Source organism: Phaseolus vulgaris, chromosome 11 (genome assembly GCF_051622355.1).
Source record: "Phaseolus vulgaris cultivar YP4 chromosome 11, ASM5162235v1, whole genome shotgun sequence".
Taxonomy (NCBI): Eukaryota; Viridiplantae; Streptophyta; class Magnoliopsida; order Fabales; family Fabaceae; genus Phaseolus; species Phaseolus vulgaris.
The window spans coordinates 3122630-3141831 of NC_143508.1; the positions used below are offsets into that span (position 1 = coordinate 3122630).

Genomic DNA, 19202 nt, shown 5'->3' on the forward strand with positions numbered 1-19202 from the left:
ACTTTTTTTTATTTAAAGTATTTATAATTTTTGTTCTTTAAATTTAATTTATTATTTTTGATATTTATTTCTGATTAGTTCTTGAATCTCAACTACATCAACATATTTATTAAAGAATAATATTGAACAACGATAGAAATTTTAAAATATTTATATTCTGAAATAATTACTTAAATTTGATTAATTAATGTCATATACAAAAAAAAGAGTCTTATTTTAAATTTTAATTAAACTATTTATTCACATTTAGAATTTTTTGAAAATTAATTTGAATTATTATTATTTATTTTCATTCTTAATTTGCAGATAATTTGTAAGCTTTAAATTATAACATTCATTAAATACATTTTAAAGTTTTATCAGGTACTATCTCATATATATTGACATTATTGAATTATTTTTAAATAATTTGTTTATTCTTGTCATATTATTATTGAAAATAATGTAAAAGATTCTAAACATTCTATCTTTTATAATTGATATTATATGTAATAAAATATTTACATGTCATATTTAGATTTAATTTTGTCCTCATGATTTTTTATCCTTAACTATATATATATTTAAAATAATATATTTTAAATCTTATAAATATTAGCATTACCTTTTTTTAGTTCATATGAGTTTAGGTATTAAAAACTAAATAAACAGCGTGAAATAAGTATAAGTGATTAAAATTGTACGTGTAAAGACCAAAATGGATTATTTTTAAGTATGAAAGCTAAAGAGAGAAACCTGGACAATTCGATAAATAATATAAGTAATTGATTTTTATTAATTAAAATAATTTTTGGAATTTCAAAATAATTTTTAAATGTAAATATTTTATTACTTTTATGTACTTTTTTATCATTGAAATAAATTTGTGTTGACTGAATTACTTATCGCACAATTGTAAATGAAAGTGTTTTGACATAACTTTTATTTCATCAAAATATTAATTATATTCAGTGAGGAATTTGGTTTCAAATAAGTCTAAAAAAATTTAATTTTTAAAACTAAAAAAAAAGAAAATTATCAACCAACTTGTATTTCATTTATTAAGTTCTTATCTTGAGTTATAATTTAAAAGTAGTTTTTAAATAAAAATAAATGAACCAAACATAACCTAAAAAAATTTCACTAAAAAATATTATAGCAAAATAATTTAATTTCTCTATAAAATAAATTATTGACATATAAAGATTTTACCGAAAAATGAAGTTTTAAAATTCAAGCACATGTTTTTTTCTTCTTAGTTTTATTTTTTTTCTCATAATTATAAACATTTCACTTTATTTTCAATTTATTTCTTGTTTTAAGAAAATTTACCTAGAAACATAGACAATTTTTTTAATTTATACCCTAATATTTAAAAATAAGAAATAAAGCGATAACTGGGTAATTAATTAAGAAAGAAAAAGCGAAAATCAAAGTAAAAGAGGTTTGTTATAGCAGGGTTCAGGCCAATGTGCTGCTGAGCCATATTGGTTTGGACAAGATCCGCCGTCCATGGTGGCCGGAGCTGGTTCAACGAATACGCCATCGAAGTGTACCTCCAATTTCTTCTCATATTCCCATTCATCGTCGCTGACATAGATGATGAAGTTGTTCAAGTCAAACTTGCACCCTTCACATTCACATGGTCTTTCTCTGCAATGCCAATGCCATCTCCCTCGTTCCCAACCCGCAAATCCCCCCGCAACCTCTGCATCGTCAAACCCCTTTTCTCCAAATCTTCCCTCTCCGACACCGTTTCTTCTCTCGACCTATTGCGCCTCAAGGGCATCCGCTTACCATCTCACATTTTCGCCACCCTATTGCGCCGCTGCTCCAAAACCAGGTCTTTCCGAGAGGGCAAGTTGATTCACCTCCACTTGAAGCTCACCGGTTTCAAACGCCCCCCAGCGCTTCTAGCCAACCACTTGATCTCTATGTACTTCAGCTGCGGCGATTTCGTTCAGGCACGCCAGGTGTTCGACAAAATGGACGATAGAAATTTGTACACTTGGAACAATATGCTTTCTGGGTATGCTAAATTGGGAATGATGAAGCAGGCTAGGAGCTTCTTCTACCGAATGCCTCACAAGGATTATGTATCTTGGAATTCAATGGTGGCTGGGTATGCGCACCATGGCACATTTGACGAGGCTTTGAGATTTTATCGACAGTTTAGGAGATTGTCTGTGGGGTATAACGAGTTTAGTTTTGCCAGTGTCTTGATTGTTTCTGTAAAGTTGAAGGAATTTGAACTTTGTAGGCAGATCCATGGGCAGGTCTTGGCTGTTGGGTTTTTGTCCAATGTTGTTATATCCAGCTTAATTATTGATGCTTATGCAAAGTGTGGAAAGATGGAAGATGCTAGGAGATTATTTGATGACATGGCTGTGAGGGATGTTCGTGCGTGGACAACACTAGTTTCGGCTTATGCCGCGTGCGGCGACATGGAATCAGGCGCTGAGTTGTTTAGTCAGATGCCTAAAAGCCAATCCTGTTCGTGGACATCTTTGATTAGAGGTTACTCTAGAAATGGCATGGGACATGAAGCACTTGGAGTGTTTAGAGAGATGATCAAGCATCAAGTTAGACCTGATCAATTTACGTTCAGTACTTGTCTATTAGCTTGTGCCACTATTGCTTCATTGAAGCATGGTAAACAAATACATGCGTTTTTGGTGCGAAATAGCATCAAACCTAATACTGTTGTAACTAGTGCTATTGTTGACATGTATTTGAAATGTGGAAGGTTGGAAACTGCCAGGCGAGTCTTTAATTTCACTGGAAATAAGCAGGATGTAGTGTTGTGGAACACGATTTTATCAGCACTGGCTCACTATGGCTATGGCATAGAAGCAATTATGATGCTATATAACATGCTAAAATCAGGAGTGAAGCCAAATGGGACCACTATTGTCAGCATTTTAAATGCTTGTAGTCATTCAGGTCTTGTACAGGAAGGGCTTCAGTTATTCAAGTCCATGACTAGTGAGCATGGTGTCGTCCCTGACCAAGAACACTACGCATGCTTAACTAATCTTTTGGGTGAAGCTGGATGTTCTAATGAATCGGTGAAGGATCTGCAGATGATGGATTCTAAGCCAGGTGACCATATTGTATGTAGATTGCGTGGGAATACAGATCATGGGAGAGAAGTTGCTGTACTCCTTATCAAATTGCAGCCACAATCCTCTGCTGCCTACGAATTACTTTCAAGTATTTATGCTGCACTTGGGAAATGGGAATTGGTTGAGAAAATAAGACATATTTTGTATGCGAGACAGGGAGGAAACGAGCAGGCCATTACTTGAATCGACATTGAAAAATGCTGCACTTCACTGTATTAGATGTGTCACACCCTCTGAAGGAATCAATGTGCTCACCTTTGTGGCACTTAATTAAATATCAGCATGGAAGACCATGTCCCAGTGCCTAACTGTGGGATGTGAAAGTTAGAGATTTTTGCCAGTGGATCATTTTTTTCCAGAGAGCAGGAATATATATTCCACTGACTAAGTCACTATTCTTTTTCCTTTTCACTTTCTATTTTTGCTAACACCAGATTCTGCCGAGTTGAACCTCCACGGTGTTATACTTATTAGATGTTTCCTCCATAAATACTGAGGAGGAATGAGAACACTGGTGGATGGGAAGAACAGAAGAAATTTTTATAAAGATTTATTGTTTTTTTTTTCGCCCATTGTTTTATTTGTATTTTTTCCCCAACTGAATAAAATAAAGAAAACAAAATTCCCCCGTCATTGATGTTCCTTCTTTTTTTTCGAAGCTAATTGTGAAATCAAAATCCCAGCAGTCATTGATAGGTGGATACTGTAGGATGTCAATTTGCAGATCACTCGAGAGTCCAGAGATTCCTGTGTGAGGTAATGGAGGCTGATTTCATGTTCTTCTTGTTCACAAATATTTTCCATTTGCGGTCTCAATGCTCAATCTCTGAAATCCTTCATTTTGAATCGCGTAGGGGGTGCTAAAGCAATCTATGCTAGTAAACTTATAGCGTTGCTTTGACAGTTTAATATATTTTGCAACGTTCAGGGAATTGATATGGATATATAAGATCAAAATTTTCCACCAATAGGAGTAAGAGCTTAACAAGCATCACTATCAATGTTATAGAAAAGAAAGATTGGATCGTGCCCCTGCGTATCATGCCAATAATATGCACGATTTCAAATAAAGGCATCGAGTTTTTTACAGTTGCTTTTATTTTATTTTCTGTTATAAACTTTCAATTTGATTCATGTAGTTAAACGACAAGATTATTTGCTTTATGTTTAATTATATTTTCTTATTAAATATACAACAAAACATCACAGTGGACAAACATGAGCAAAAAAGAAAACTTTGTGAACTAGACCGATGGATTTCATGCCAAGTTGCATCATCACAGCAAAACCAGGGAGAACATAAACAATTGATTTCTGGTTCTGATATGAAGTTTGATGTTGTGAATTACGAGTAAAAGTGGAAGAGATTTTCATTCCCTGTAGCCTATTACTAATACCCATCTGTCTGATTACAATAAAGTCTGATTCATTTGTTTATTAATGGCTGATCAAGAATTAAAATTGGTCATTCTTTTTTTACTCGTGATCGTTTTCTGTCGATTAAAATTGGTCATACTAAGCAAATTAAAATACTTCTTCTAAATGAATAAAAAGCAAATACTTAGTCAGAGAAGCTTCATTAGCCACCCAAGTGGACCACACCACAGGTCCAGAATATATCTCGATTATAACTCCTTTCCAATAATTAGAGCGAAGGTTCCAACGACGTTAAAGACAACAATAGGCTAATAATACTAATGGAGGACTCCTTCCTAATCCAAAGCCAAAATTCTTAGAGATAACCAAAAACAATTGAGGGAAGAAAGCACAAGAATCATTTCATATTTCTCAACCTTTGTCCAATTCAGCAACTCCATTCCCATTGATTAAAAAAAAATCGATTCTGACGCCACCATGCCTTATTATATTAAATTCAATCACCACAAACAAAGTCATAACCTGCAACAGCTGACTCCAGCAACAGCAAAAAAAGAGGAAGAACTTGGAATTCCTCCTTTTGCTGTTGTTGTTCCTCTCCTAATCTTTGATGGGTTCCCAGGTCTCCAAACAGGTTGAGAAACGAAAGGCAATCCAAAGAGAGGGAAAAACTCTGTCTGATCTAAGAAACTCTGGGGAAGACTACCCTGGCTCAGATTACCATCCATCTGACAGAAAAAACTGGATGTCCCAACTCAACCCAGAGAAAGTTGCGATAAAGCAAATTGTTTGGCCTGGAACCCATGATTCTGCAACCAACAAGATTGGCATCCCAGGCATCACTCGCCCTTTTGCTCAATGTCAATCCTTGTCCATCTACAAGCAGCTTGTGATGGGGACAAGGCTCATTGACATTCGGGTGCAAGAGGATCGCAGAGTGTGCCACGGAGTCCTCCTTACGTACAGCATGGACGTTGTCATCAAAGATATCAAGAAATTCTTATCAGAAACCCAATCTGAAATCATCATTCTTGAGGTTAGAACCTATCCTTGATATGCATCCGATCCAACATTGGTATTGTTGGATATGAAGTATATAAGGCCTTAAACAAAATTTACAAAAAACTCTAATACACTAAATGATACAGAAACATGTACAACATATTTAGATATGTAAATTATACATCATATTCTATGTATTTGTAGAATAACCGTATAACATGTATTGGATTTGATCATTTGAATACATCATAGAACGTCGTATCTGACATGCATATCGTATCTTTGCATCATCATAGGTTCGAACCGAGTTTGGGCACGAGGATCCTCCCGAATTCGACAAGTACCTTCAGGAACAACTCGGGGATTACCTAGTTCCCCAAGATGACAATGTTTTTGGAAAGACCATGGCAGAGGTGTTACCAAAGAGAGTTATATGCGTTTGGAAGCCAAGAAAATTGCCTCAGCCTCCATCAGGAAGTTCTCTGTGGAGTGCAGGGTATTTGAGGGATAACTGGATCAACACTGATTTGCCATCAACCAAGTTCGAGAGCAACATGAAGCATCTCAGCGAACAGCAACCTGTTACGTCCAGAAAATACTTCTACAGAGTGGAGAACACCGTTACTCCTGTGGCGGACAACCCCATTGTGTGTGTGAAGCCTGTCACAGAACGCATTCATGGCTTTGCAAGACTCTTCATTAGTCAGTGCTTTTCCAAAGGGTATGCAGATAGATTGCAGGTATTTTCCACGGATTTCATTGACCATGATTTTGTTGATGCATGCGTTGGACTCACACGTGCCAGGGTAGAGGGTCAAGCATGAAAAACTGAAATTATCACTCTCCATTGTGATTATAACTCATTTTGCTGTTTCCTTGTTCATGGTTTTTAGCTGGATCATATGGTTTGATGGGTCACTTAAAGTTAGATTTTTTTTGCTTTTCTTCAAGTGAGTTTCTGTTTGGTGGAAATTTCTGATATGGAAAGAAGCAATGGCTTCTGCTGTGGAATTGTTTTCAATCTGTACCTCATTTTTTTGTGGTTCGTACCAACCGAAACCCAAATTAAGGTAACAGTGAAGGAAATTACAGTTAAATTACAAGATGCAAAGTTTGTTCCAGTGGATTTTGTCCTTCACAAACGTGCACTCAAATCCTTTGCGACCTCAGTGTCTTGTTTGGTTTGTTTTGGTCCACGAATGCAATGCCTTGTTCCACAAGACAAATTAGTTTAGTCCCACCATTGTAAGCTGTTAGATGGATCAAGGATTCAAGGGCTCACAAGTTACAGCTTGGAACTGTTCTTCGATCAAATTTAGGAATGATCATCAATAATTTTTGTTTATTCTCTGGGTGAAATAATATGAATTGTGTCTGATTCACTTTTAGATGTTTTTTTGCATTCACACTGAAATGGAGAAAGAAGATTGAAATTAAGATAAATAAAATAAACAAAACATGTTGTTTAAATCGATATGATCAAGAATAAATGAACATGCCTCATTTTTGCTTTTTTTTATTGAGCAAATATGAAAGTGAAAAGAAATTAAAAAGAAATTAAAAAATATTTTTTAATTTAGTTTTAATTATTTATATTTAAAATTTATATTAGGAATTAAAACTATACAATTTTTTTTTAAAGAAAGCATTGTTTCCCTATTATTTCTTTCCAATCTGGGAAGAGGGAGAAACGTTTCTAGTGGTTAAGAAAAAAACTTATTTTCTTCTATTTTTTTAAAACAATCGAAAAAATTAAGTATTTTTTATTTTATCTTCTGAATTTAGAATTTTTTTTTCTCTGTAACAATGATGCATGTGAGAAAAATGAATCATGAGAAAAAAATGTGGATTTGACTAGTTTTTATCTCGGGAATAAAAATATATACACACTTTGACTGATATTTAATATATATAGTCTTAATTTCCTTCTCATATTAAAATACTAAATAAACTAAAAGATATAGGGATGAAGAGAAGATAAATACATACATATTCATCATTATACTTATAATTAAAAAAATTAAATACTTTTCATATACATTCTAATGTGTATTTGTAATCCCTACACCATATCCTATATTTTAAAAAATGTTTATGTAAAACTAATTTTTAATCCTTCAACATTTTACAAATCGTTATATGAGATTGAAAATAAATTTATAATATTGAACTAAAATTATACCAATGAAATTTGGGTCTAACACTCTCTCCGTTTCTTCTATTACTAAAATCAGAATAAAATAAAATGAAAGTGCATAGAACGTGGTATAGGGTTTCATTAGTTTTTTATTTTCTTCAAAATAATAATATCAAAGGTAATGGAAAAGGACCTTTTCCATAAAATTTGGGCCGAATTTAAGATGCCGGGCCTACAAAACGTAAGCCATTATTAGCCTTAAGGATTAAGATTAGCAAAAACGACAAACTACACAAAAGTTTAAATCTCCAGCCAAAAAGGAGTTTATATGTTTAGTATACAACAATAAATAAATACATATATATATATATAAAGATTTGTGAAATTTAAATAATTTTTTTAATTATTAATATCAGTTCTATTTTTGCTGATTAAAGTGCATGTTTATTCTTTAATTATTAATGCTCAATTACTGGCAATATTTTTAATATTAAGAAAAATGATACATAGATACCTAAAATATTTTAATGACGCCTACATGACCGCGAAAGAAAATATAAATTTTATACCTATTATGATGTGATAGGAAAAATAAAGAAAAATGATGATTTTTTAAAAATAATGTTAATGTATCATTACTCTAAGAATAAAGTCATTAGCTGTTAAATAATAATATATTTTTTTTCTTGACAACTAATTAAAAATCCTTCTAATAATATAAATAATAACACTACTTGAGAAATCAAAATATAACATATTAGAAGGATACCATCGAATTATGGATAAAAAATATGTTTCCAAGAAAAGATTACCACTATAAATATTACTTATTGACTCTCTAATAACTATGATTTATTTATTTAGTGAGAAGAAACATCAATACAAAATATTCTCCTAATGAATACTCAAAATAAAATGATAAACCGGATAATAAAATGATTAGTTGTGTAACTACTTGTGTTTGAGATATATAAACACATATATTTAATAATAATAATATATTGAGTAAAATTTGAATAATTCAAATTGATCTTTATTCAAATTCTAAAAATCTATAAATACATACTCACTTAATACTCATATATTCATATATTTTATAAAAAAATTAGTTTATACTTACTTGTATATTAGAGAATTTTTTACAAGTTGCAAATGAATATTTACTCAATCTTTATTAGATGATCCGTCATAAGAGTTATAAGAGGTTCAAGTTCGTCTTCCTATGAATATCACTTGTTTCACAACGAAAGAGTTACACTTGTTTTTTGGTAAGAACATTTGACATCTAACGTGAAACCTAAATAAAACCATTTTTGAACCACAATACTTACAAATGAGTATGATTCATGGTAAACAAGTTCTCTTGTTAGAATCTTAAGGAAAATACTTTAATTTAAAAAAAAATATTATTGAAGTTTTTTAAATAAGAGTATAAATTGAGAAAAAAGAACCATATTTAGCATAATTTATAAGATACTTAGTTGACTGCTGAGTCGTGTTTTAAGGTATAAAAATACATAAAAATGTTTATGGTCATAGAAATTTGAAGGTGATGACATGAAAAGCTCTTATAGGAAGACCTAACTATTATGATGGAGTTGACAGGGAGCCACATTTATGGCGGATAACATCCTACACTTAAATGTAGAAAAATAAAAAAAATGTTGAGTTTTTAAAATAATAAGATATACACAAAAAATAAAATTCTCACTGCTTGTTTAGGCTTTATGCAAATCATATCCTCGACATCACATGCCTTGATTATAATGAACTCGACCATATTATCAAAGCATATAATAAAAGACGAAAAAACCATTTTATGGACTTTTTAAAAGTAAAATTGTAATGGTAAATGGCAACTTACCTGAGAATCCAATTGTACTTGGAGTCAAGGATTAAAGGAAATTTATCTTTCCATTTCCTCTTGGCTACATTTGCTTTAGTGATATCTAAAACCTCGTGAGAGGAAGCCTCCCATTTGGTCGTTGTAGAGGAATCAACCATAACCATTCTAGCTAGGGACTCAGTGGTTAACATTCTGTTCACGACGAATGGGGTAAGTTAAGAAGTGTCCTCTAAAGCATCCCCTCTAGACAAAAAACAATCAATGTGACTCAAAGACTATTCCTCTCTAATCGCAACAACCTATTTACTTACTAAAAGAATATTTTCATGATAATGAACTATGACGAAAAATGCTAAGTTCTCTCACAAAAGCTCCAAATGACAACTATGAAAATGGGAAGGCAAAATGATGAAAAAAGTAATGTAACAATTAGTGATTTTTTAATATAAAACATTGTGAAAGTATGATAACACCAAGTTAATCTATATTGAAAATCACATTGTTAGAAGACGTGTCATACTAACTAGAAAAAGCCAAATAAACTTGATGTTACAAAAGCTCGCAAAACATCAATATCAAAACATGATTATAAAACCATAATCTCAAAACTAATTACTCGAATTGATACACGACAAACGTTAAACTCTATCATCCAACAATTTATCCACAACATTAGAGGTTTATATACGTCCTTAAGATATATAAAAATGTATTTAACAACATAATAATATTCATGTAAAATTCGAACAATTCAAAATGACGTGCAAATTAAATACATCACTGCTGAATAACTAATTATATTTTTACTTACAAAAACCTTTGAACTAAATCCTATAAATACAAATAAATTCGCGAGGAGTACTTAGTCAACACTCACACACTTCATATATTTTATAATTTATTTTATCTAGTTGTTACGAATTGAACATTAAAAAATTCTGCAAGTACTTTTTTTCTCCATCTTTATTAGTAACTCCGTGATGCATCCTCATATATTGAAACTCAACTTTCCAAAATATCACTCATTTCCCTTTAAGAGTGCTATAGTCTTTTTTAAGCAAGAAAAAGTTGAAAATTGATTATTTTAAGAATATATTGTTTCAACAAAAACAAACTTAAATTGTTCATACCAAACAAATCATAAATAGTTGAGGGAAATTAACTTAAGAGATTTGCTATAATAGAATTTATGAGGTTGAAACCTGAACATTGAGTTAGTCATGTAGATTATTTCTTTTTAAGTGTTTAATTTTTTTAAGAACCCAAGAGATACAATTTTTTTTAATAAACTATTTATAAGATTTTCAGTTTTATTTTTTTTTCATTTTTATATTTTAATAAATGTGTACATGTAAACTATTTAAAAATTAAAAAGATAATAGTAAAATAATTAATATTATCTTAAACTTTTAAAGCAGTAATTAAATAAATATTTTTTTTAAAAGTTGGACGGTTTAAAAAAGAGAGAAATTAATAAAGAAAATATGAAGATTTGCAAGCCAAGGATAAGGATAAACGTTGATTTGCTGACTCGTTAAAAAAAACAAAGCACTTAGAGTTAAACGTAATCCATTCTTCCATGGATGTGTTTGAAGGTTCACTTCCTCCAAACTAAAGTTATAATTATTGTGATCAGTTCATGAAATAATCAATAAGTTAACAATTTTTTTAGTGGATTTGAATTTTATTTAGTTCAAAATATATTTACCAAATTAAAACAAATTAATAACGTTATCGAGTATTTTATTTTATTATTAAAGTATTCAAACATAATTTCACTACATTTTTTTTAATTTTATCAAGAATTTGTTAAGACACTCGTATACTTGTATATTCCAACTCAGGTTAAGTATTATTGACGATTTTTAAATGAACCGTAAGAAAATTTATATTTTATTTTTTTATATTTTAAGAGAGTGCGAAATATTTTGATTTTTTTTTACAGAAATTTTCAATTTATAAAAAAGAGTTAATCAAATTCGGTGTTACTTGATGTTATGACTATCCATAACTATGGAACCATTTTTCTTGTGGTTGTTCATTTGTATAACTATTTCATTATTGAGGATTATTTATTCATCTGTTGTTTTGTAGAATGCATTCAAAATAGCTTGCTTCTTCTTTGGTTAACTTTAAGAGATTCTCACAAGGATAATGTAAGTTTATTTACCTTCTAATATATAATATTAATGGTGTTTTAATGTTTTAATCTTATTACTAGCTATACAATGCTGATTTTTTGAGTTAAACTTTTTTCATAAATTTCTAAAGAGAAATTTATAGTTTTTTCTATGTAAACAAATGTTTTGCAAAGATAAAAAATTATTAGATAAATATTATATTTAAGAGTGTGGAGATTTGTCGATCTTTATTTACATGGAGTAAATAGATCGAAGACAACCTACTCAAAAGTGAAAGAATATTCAATTTTGTACGAGAATGATAGGAAAAACATGATTTTAAAGTGATTTTTTTTTTTTTAAGAAAGTTACTTGAGATATATCATGAAAATATCATCTTTGTATATTGTATTTATGTTTATGGAAACTCTTAACATTATAATAATGTATTACTTTTCTAAACAACTAATGCTATTATTTTCATGCATAATATTTATAAATTTTGTTACTCGATGCATCATACAATTGTCATTGATTCACTAGCAATTAATCCTATATTAGCAATTAATCCTGTATTAGCAAACCAAGTAATGTATGAAGATTTCATAATTATATAATTTTATAACATAAAAAAAGTTACCTATATAATTTGTAATTTGTGTGATGTTAAGTTTCATGTAATACTGAAGTGTTGCGCATCTCATAAACAGTTGCATCTATTTATTTCTTATTTAAATTGAAAAACACAATGTTAATATAAAATATTGTAACTAAAAATATATTATTAATTATACTTGTTTATAAAACCTTCTCATAAATAACTACATGTAAATAAAAACAAATTGACAAAAGAAATTACACATTTTACCAAAATGATCACATATAAAAATGTTGTGTTTATATTAGAAATCAAAACATTACTTTTAAAAACGAAATAACTTCCAAAAGCACTTTTTTATTTGATGGACACGTGTTATTCTCAATTTATGAGGTGTCTTGATAAAAAGTGGTGATGAGATGCAAGTGGTGGTGATATTAGGCAGATTAAAGAAATTGGGGCCCATAGATTGGGGCATTCAAGAACAGCGTAAATGCAGAGAGGACCACTGCAGAAAACGTGAGTCCAAAGAGATTCTACAATTTCCGTCATTTTGACGTGAAATTTCACTGAAACGTGCATCACTCACGGGATTACGAACACGTTACTGTTTCTTTTGCGTCTCTTCCCTTCGTGTCGTTACTCGGATAACGTCACTGCATCTGCAGCTAAAATAATTCATGGAAGATAAATACTTTGTTAAGAATAATACATGTTCACATAATTTAATTTTAATTTTAATATATTGAAAAATTATATTAAAAAATAATAATTTAATTTATTTATTTTAATTTTATTAATATTTGAGATAATTTAATATATATTTCATTTTTGTTACTGTATTTAGTCAAAAAATTATCATTAATACGTAATTAAATTTTTGTTAATATACAATCAAAAGTGCAAAATTAAGATATATGTGGATAGAACTTAAATTAGCACGTTAATTATATATTAATTTTTTTTAATAAACATATCCAACAATTACTAAAAATCAAACACTAAATTATCTCAATCATTAATAAAATTTAAGCAAAATTATCAAACACAGAAATTATATAAATAATTTAAAATATAAAATTTACTTATTTTACTAAAAATAACTTATTTTAAAATACACAAAATAATGAGGTTTATGATTGGATTGTTTCCGGTTTTAAAGAAATATTTTCCGAAGTAAATTATGAGAAAGCTCAGATATTATACGAGTAAAATATAAGTTGTATACATAATAATTAAAACATAATTTAATCAACCTCTATAAGCAATCAAAATTTTTAATTTTTAAAAATGAAAAATGTCCACAGACTGTTTAATTTATATATCCTTTATCTTTTAACATATGTTTTATGAATTCTTATGTCAACATAAATTATTTTTCTGTTTCTTGTTTTGAAAAAATATTTTATAATTTGTGAAATATAAAAAGTAATTTACAAGAAAATTCCATAAATTTATGAATAAATATAAATATCATAAAAAAATAATTTAATCTACCTCTATAAAAATTCAAATTTTCATTTTTTAGAATATGATCATTTTCACATGCTATTTTATCTATGTATTTTTATTTTACGACACATGTTTTCTGAGCTTTTACATCAAATTAAATTAATGATTTTTTGTCCTATTTATCAATTGAAATATGAGTTTATTTTTCAGTTTATTTAATCAATATTTAGAGAGAAAAATACATCCTTGTTAAATTTTTTTATCCAATTCGAATTTTATGTATTATAAATACTGTGTGACCATTAAACCTTATTTAATGTTTTTGGTGAAACCTATATTTAAAGTTTTAATTAATTCTAAGCATAATAAAATATTTATAAATTACATTTAAAATCATTTTTATCTAGTCTGATACGCATAGATGAACACGAATCCTTATTACGCGATGGGATGAAAAGGAAAATAGGCACGTTTTCATAATTTTTGGACTATAATTTGAAGGTGATGTCACTGGTTTAGTAAGGCGTTCATCATAATATATAAATGACATGAATTATAAAATTAAAATAATAAACTTTGTAATCAAGTGATATAAAGTTTAAATTCATATGATGGCACTTTGAATACGAAACAATCTATTAAAAAGTTAAACCGGACAAAGTCTTTAGACAGTATAGCTGAAAATTATGAATGTTTTTATGTGTATATTTGAGAAACTTTAATTTAATTCAAAACTAGGGTTTCAATTCCTCTTTCTTTATTTATTCAATAAAGAATATTATCTTTATTTTTTTCTACTTATTATTTTTTTAGGGTTTCAATTTCTCTTTCTTTATTTATTCAATAAAGAATATTATCTTTATTTTTTTTTACTTATTATTTTTTATCGGATTGTTCTCTAAAATAACTACTAGTGGTTTTGGTCTTGATCTTGATAAGAGGTGAAGTTTTTTTCATGGATTAGGTTAGAAAGAAGTTGTTCTCCAAAATAATACTGACAGTTTCAGTCTTGATCTTGATGAGAGGTATAGCACTTACAAAAGACAAAGACAATGTAACGTTCAAGTTAGAATTCGATATTTGATGATTAAAATATTAATAACTTGACTGAATATATATTTATAACATTGTAGTGAGTTTCTAATTTTGAACCAGATTAATCTCGACATTATATTAACATTTAGTCATATTATATGAAATATATGGAAGATGTTTATTAGAACGATAGACTAATCTCAACATTAAATTAATATTAGGTTATGATATAAAATAGAACAGAGATTAACAAACAAAAGAGTAAAAAAAAAGATAAATAATATGAGAATGAATATCTCTTATATTATTCTATTGAGATTAAAACAAATAGTCTGAATATATACCAGCATTTTAGGTCTAACTAAAGAATGAAATAATCAATCAAAGAAATACTAGAATCATAATAAACAAAAACAAAAAAAATTATTCACTCAATAAAAAAACAATTAATAATTATAAAAGTCACAATTAATATTAAATCCTTCTATATCCTTTAATAGGTTAACATTTTTGTAACATATTATATGGAAGATACTTGTTAGCACTTTAATCTCATCAACCAAATGCTCTTTGTGTGGTCGAACTGTGTGTGACGAGGTTTGATGGACCACTTGAGTAACAATATATACTCCGTATACTAGTTGTAATGCTCAAAAAGATGATTTTGCTTGTACCTCTTTCCCTATAGGAGTGTAGGTGTTATGAAGCATCTATTGAAAAGAAAATAAGCACATGTACCTTGGCACCATAGAATTGGACCTGTCATTGAACACACTATCTCCATTCACTGAATGTTTAACAAATATTCACCAGACAGTTGATCTGTTAACCCTTTTTTCCCTCTATAGGTCACATAGCTTTCCTCACTTTGGTATCAAGCCTTGTAGATTTGAAGCATAGTGTGACCTCATCAACTGCAAATATTCAACACCAAGCTAAAAACAATGTAAAATCAAACGCATACTGTAAGTGAGTAAAGAAAGTTAGGACCACACAACAAAATGGTAAGTCTATCCCTTTGAACAGTTTGATGACTCAGCAAAGAACATGATCCAACGGATAAACAAACTTTTCAGAACATTGACTCCTACAACCTCATCCATGTTCCGTATTCACATGTATACGTACACTTTTGTTATCACATAAATTTTCAATTTTCATTTGGATACACAACACTAGTGCTCTTCATGTGTTCTATATAAACAGACTAACCATATCAGTCTTCTCAACTCAAGCCCCAACAATCTTCAATCTCCTTCCTACCCAACACTTCCACATTTTTTCTTTTGAACCCTTGATCCAACCCCAGTTTTTGTCCACTGATATCTAATCCTCCAAAAGTGAAAGTGCGAATTTTTCTAGAAAATTTGTTCCCACTTAACAACTGAGAACAGAGGACCCTGTTCTTGTACCAGTTAACAACTGAAAACAGAGAACCCTGTTCTTGTACCACTTAACAACTGAGAACAGAGGACACTGTTCTTGTACCACAGAAATGGCTTCCCTCTATGATGTGCTTGGAATTTCAATCGGTGCAAGCTGCGTGGAAATAAAGGCTGCTTACAGAAAGCTAGCAAGAACATACCATCCTGATGTTGTGGCCATGAATCAGAAGGAAAGCTCAGCTCACCAATTCATGATAATCCATTCAGCTTACTCAACGTTGTCTGACCCAGAAAAGAGAGCTCAATATGACACAGAAATCTACAGATACAGAAGATCAGCAAACATGGCTTCCATGGCAGGAAGAAATCACACATTTTCCTGCGCTGGAGGAAGTGGGAGGAAATGGGAAACGGATCAATGTTGGTAGTTATGTACAAGATTTTTATTGACCATTTTCTCCTTCTTTCTTCTTCTTCTTCTTCAAAGTAGTGGCATTTAGGAACACTTCCTTCTTCTTTTTTTGCAGTGTTGATGATTTTGGACACTGGAAGTTGATCCATTTGTTAATAGTTTGTCTTCGTCTATGAAAATCTGTGACTTGTTGAAAGCATATTCTAAAATATTCATTTTGTAACATGAAAATATAATTTTGTGACATGTTAAAAGAAATGTTCGGTCTAATCAACGTGTTCCTAAGAAAGGGTAGGAAGCGACAACATCCTTTCTCTCACGCATCTGTTTCAGCGGTCAGAAAGAGATCTGAAAAGATATGCTTTATTTTGAGTGTTTATATTTATTGTTTGTATTTTAAATAAGATTATTTTCTTAAATATATAAGAAAGAAACTTAAATAGCTAAAACTAAAGAATTAGTTTTTTATTTTAAGTTGCTGAAATTTTTTGAACAATTAGAATGATTAATAATACATAAAGGCCAAGTATTAAATACAATAGTTCTATACTGTATGACCTGCAAATTTTGAAGTCAAAATAAAAATGAACAAGCTACAGGCTATTAGACCTCCCTCTCTTCAAACCAAAACTGAGATTTTTTCTTATATATATTTTTTTTAATTATTAAAATAGATTGTTTTCGATAGTAATTGAAATTAAAAGAACGATTGTCTTTTTTTTTTCGTTGGTCTTTTCTTTTTCTCTTTGAATGAATTTTTTGCGTTCCCCTCTCTATTTTTTGTCTTTGTAAACTCTGAACGCGAATGATATCCGCAAAGATGTTCAAGTAAGATATTGATAATTTTTGAAATTCGTGTCTATTTATATAATTATCATAGATCTTTTATTATTGGACAAGATTAAGAATATGAACCGTAATTAAGAATGCATTACCTAATATTTAATTATTAATTAATATTGTTAATCTTTTTAGTGTTTAATTATTAATTAATGTTGTTAATCTTCTTAGGATACAATGGCGGTTAGACATTAGACTTCCATTCGATCTTTTAGTCCCAACCGGTACATAAATAAATATTTTAAAAAAATAAGTAATTTATATTATTTTTACATCATTTCAATTAAAATTTAATTATATTAGTATGATATCATATTAGATACTAAATCAATGGTTATTTTTGACATGCATTCCGGTATTGTGGTATTGTTAATATAGTTTTATATTACTTGGAGTTGAGATAAAAAACAATTTATATATTTTTTTTTAACTTACCAAAACATTTTTAAGGATAAAATCGAAATAAGGTATCAAATTTAAAACAGAGACACTGTCTCAAATACAATAATTAATCTAAGATATTGGAAAATTGTATGTTACATGAAGAAGACACCTGAATTGGAATTTGTGAAAGGTGAGAATTGAAGCAGAGTTGTGAATTATATTATAAAATGATACCGACAAACACAGTTGTACAGTTTTCTTTTGAAGTGAGTGGGGGCATCCTCATCATATACTATTTTCTGAAAAACTCAAATTAGGGTTAGCCTCTCCACCAAAAACAAGACAAAACATCAACAGTTCTTGTTTCAGGTGGGTAGGCCAAGCTCAACTCTTGGGGCAAATCTTCATTTCACATAACACTTCCTCACGTAACTCATACATACTTTTTATATCATCACCATCATAGTTTTCTATTCCATCTTTGTTTTTACATGTTTTCTAGTAATCCTTATTTCAATTTATAATTTCAATTTTTAATTTTTCGTTCCGTTGATTGTCAATTTGTTCGATTTTTATAGTAGATGATTTGATAAATTCAATAAATATTTATGTTCAAAATAATTTTGATATATTAAAAAATAACTTTAAGTTAACTCGATCTTATAATATTAACTTAAAAATAAAATTATAATCATTTATATATTAGAAATTTCATAATCTATATATATGTGAGATTTACAACCTATTGTAATTATAATTGTTGATAAGTTTTATCTTCATCAAATATGATATATTTAATAAACTTATAAACCTATGCATAGGTCATGTTTGGAGTCATTGTTGATCACATGAAATTTATTGGATAGGTTCTTGATGGGCCCAGATGTACTAGGCCCACTTACATGTAATTATACTTATCAGTATTCAGTGTCCTGTACCATATAAAAAAGCTTAATAAAAAAATAAAGAAAATAAGTTACTATTTGATAAAAAAACATATTAAGAATTTAAATTTTCACGTATTAAAATATACATCAAAATCAATTTTATCATCTTTCATTTTACAACCAAGCATACACTCATAATCATTTTATGAATAACCCTCAATTTCAATAAAAGTTTAATTTAGATAAGATACGTATTGACCACGTTCCCAATTACTAACAGCTTATTCAAGATTTATCTCTACAACGTTAAGAATAATTTGTTACATGCACCCAAGCAATATCCATGTAAGACTTTTAAAAGTTAATGATATTTGGACACTTATTTTTATAATACTTTATTCACTGAATTTTGAATGGACCCGCGTAATTAATTATCATTCAAGTCAATCTACAACATTCAATCATAAAGCTCAAATTCTTGATAAGCATTAGAGAAAAAACATTCAAATTATATACATAAATCTATTAGATTAAGTTAGAAGTATGCATATTAAAGTAATTTAAACAATAAAAGTAAATAATAACATTTCATTTTTTTATGAATTTACTAAGTGAAATTGGAT

General features: G+C 29.3%; 3 protein-coding genes across 3 annotated transcripts; all 3 read left to right on the top strand.

Moving 5' to 3' along the window:
- The first annotated feature begins 1408 nt into the window (after positions 1–1408).
- Positions 1409–3737, top strand: LOC137825602 (Pentatricopeptide repeat (PPR-like) superfamily protein). Its single transcript, XM_068631314.2, has one exon. It carries the CDS (start codon positions 1638–1640, stop codon positions 3285–3287), a length of 1650 nt encoding a protein of 549 aa, XP_068487415.2. The 5' UTR covers positions 1409–1637; the 3' UTR covers positions 3288–3737.
- Positions 3738–4756: 1019 nt separating this feature from the next.
- LOC137825610 (PLC-like phosphodiesterases superfamily protein) lies at positions 4757–6871 on the top strand. Its single transcript, XM_068631324.2, has 2 exons — positions 4757–5517; positions 5780–6871. Exons 1-2 carry the CDS (start codon positions 5092–5094, stop codon positions 6305–6307), a joined length of 954 nt encoding a protein of 317 aa, XP_068487425.2. The 5' UTR covers positions 4757–5091; the 3' UTR covers positions 6308–6871.
- Positions 6872–15847: 8976 nt separating this feature from the next.
- Positions 15848–16664, top strand: LOC137822268 (chaperone protein dnaJ 11, chloroplastic). Its single transcript, XM_090297673.1, has one exon. The coding sequence runs from the start codon at positions 16167–16169 to the stop codon at positions 16482–16484; it is 318 nt and encodes a 105-aa protein (XP_090153799.1). The 5' UTR covers positions 15848–16166; the 3' UTR covers positions 16485–16664.
- The last annotated feature ends 2538 nt before the right edge of the window (positions 16665–19202 follow it).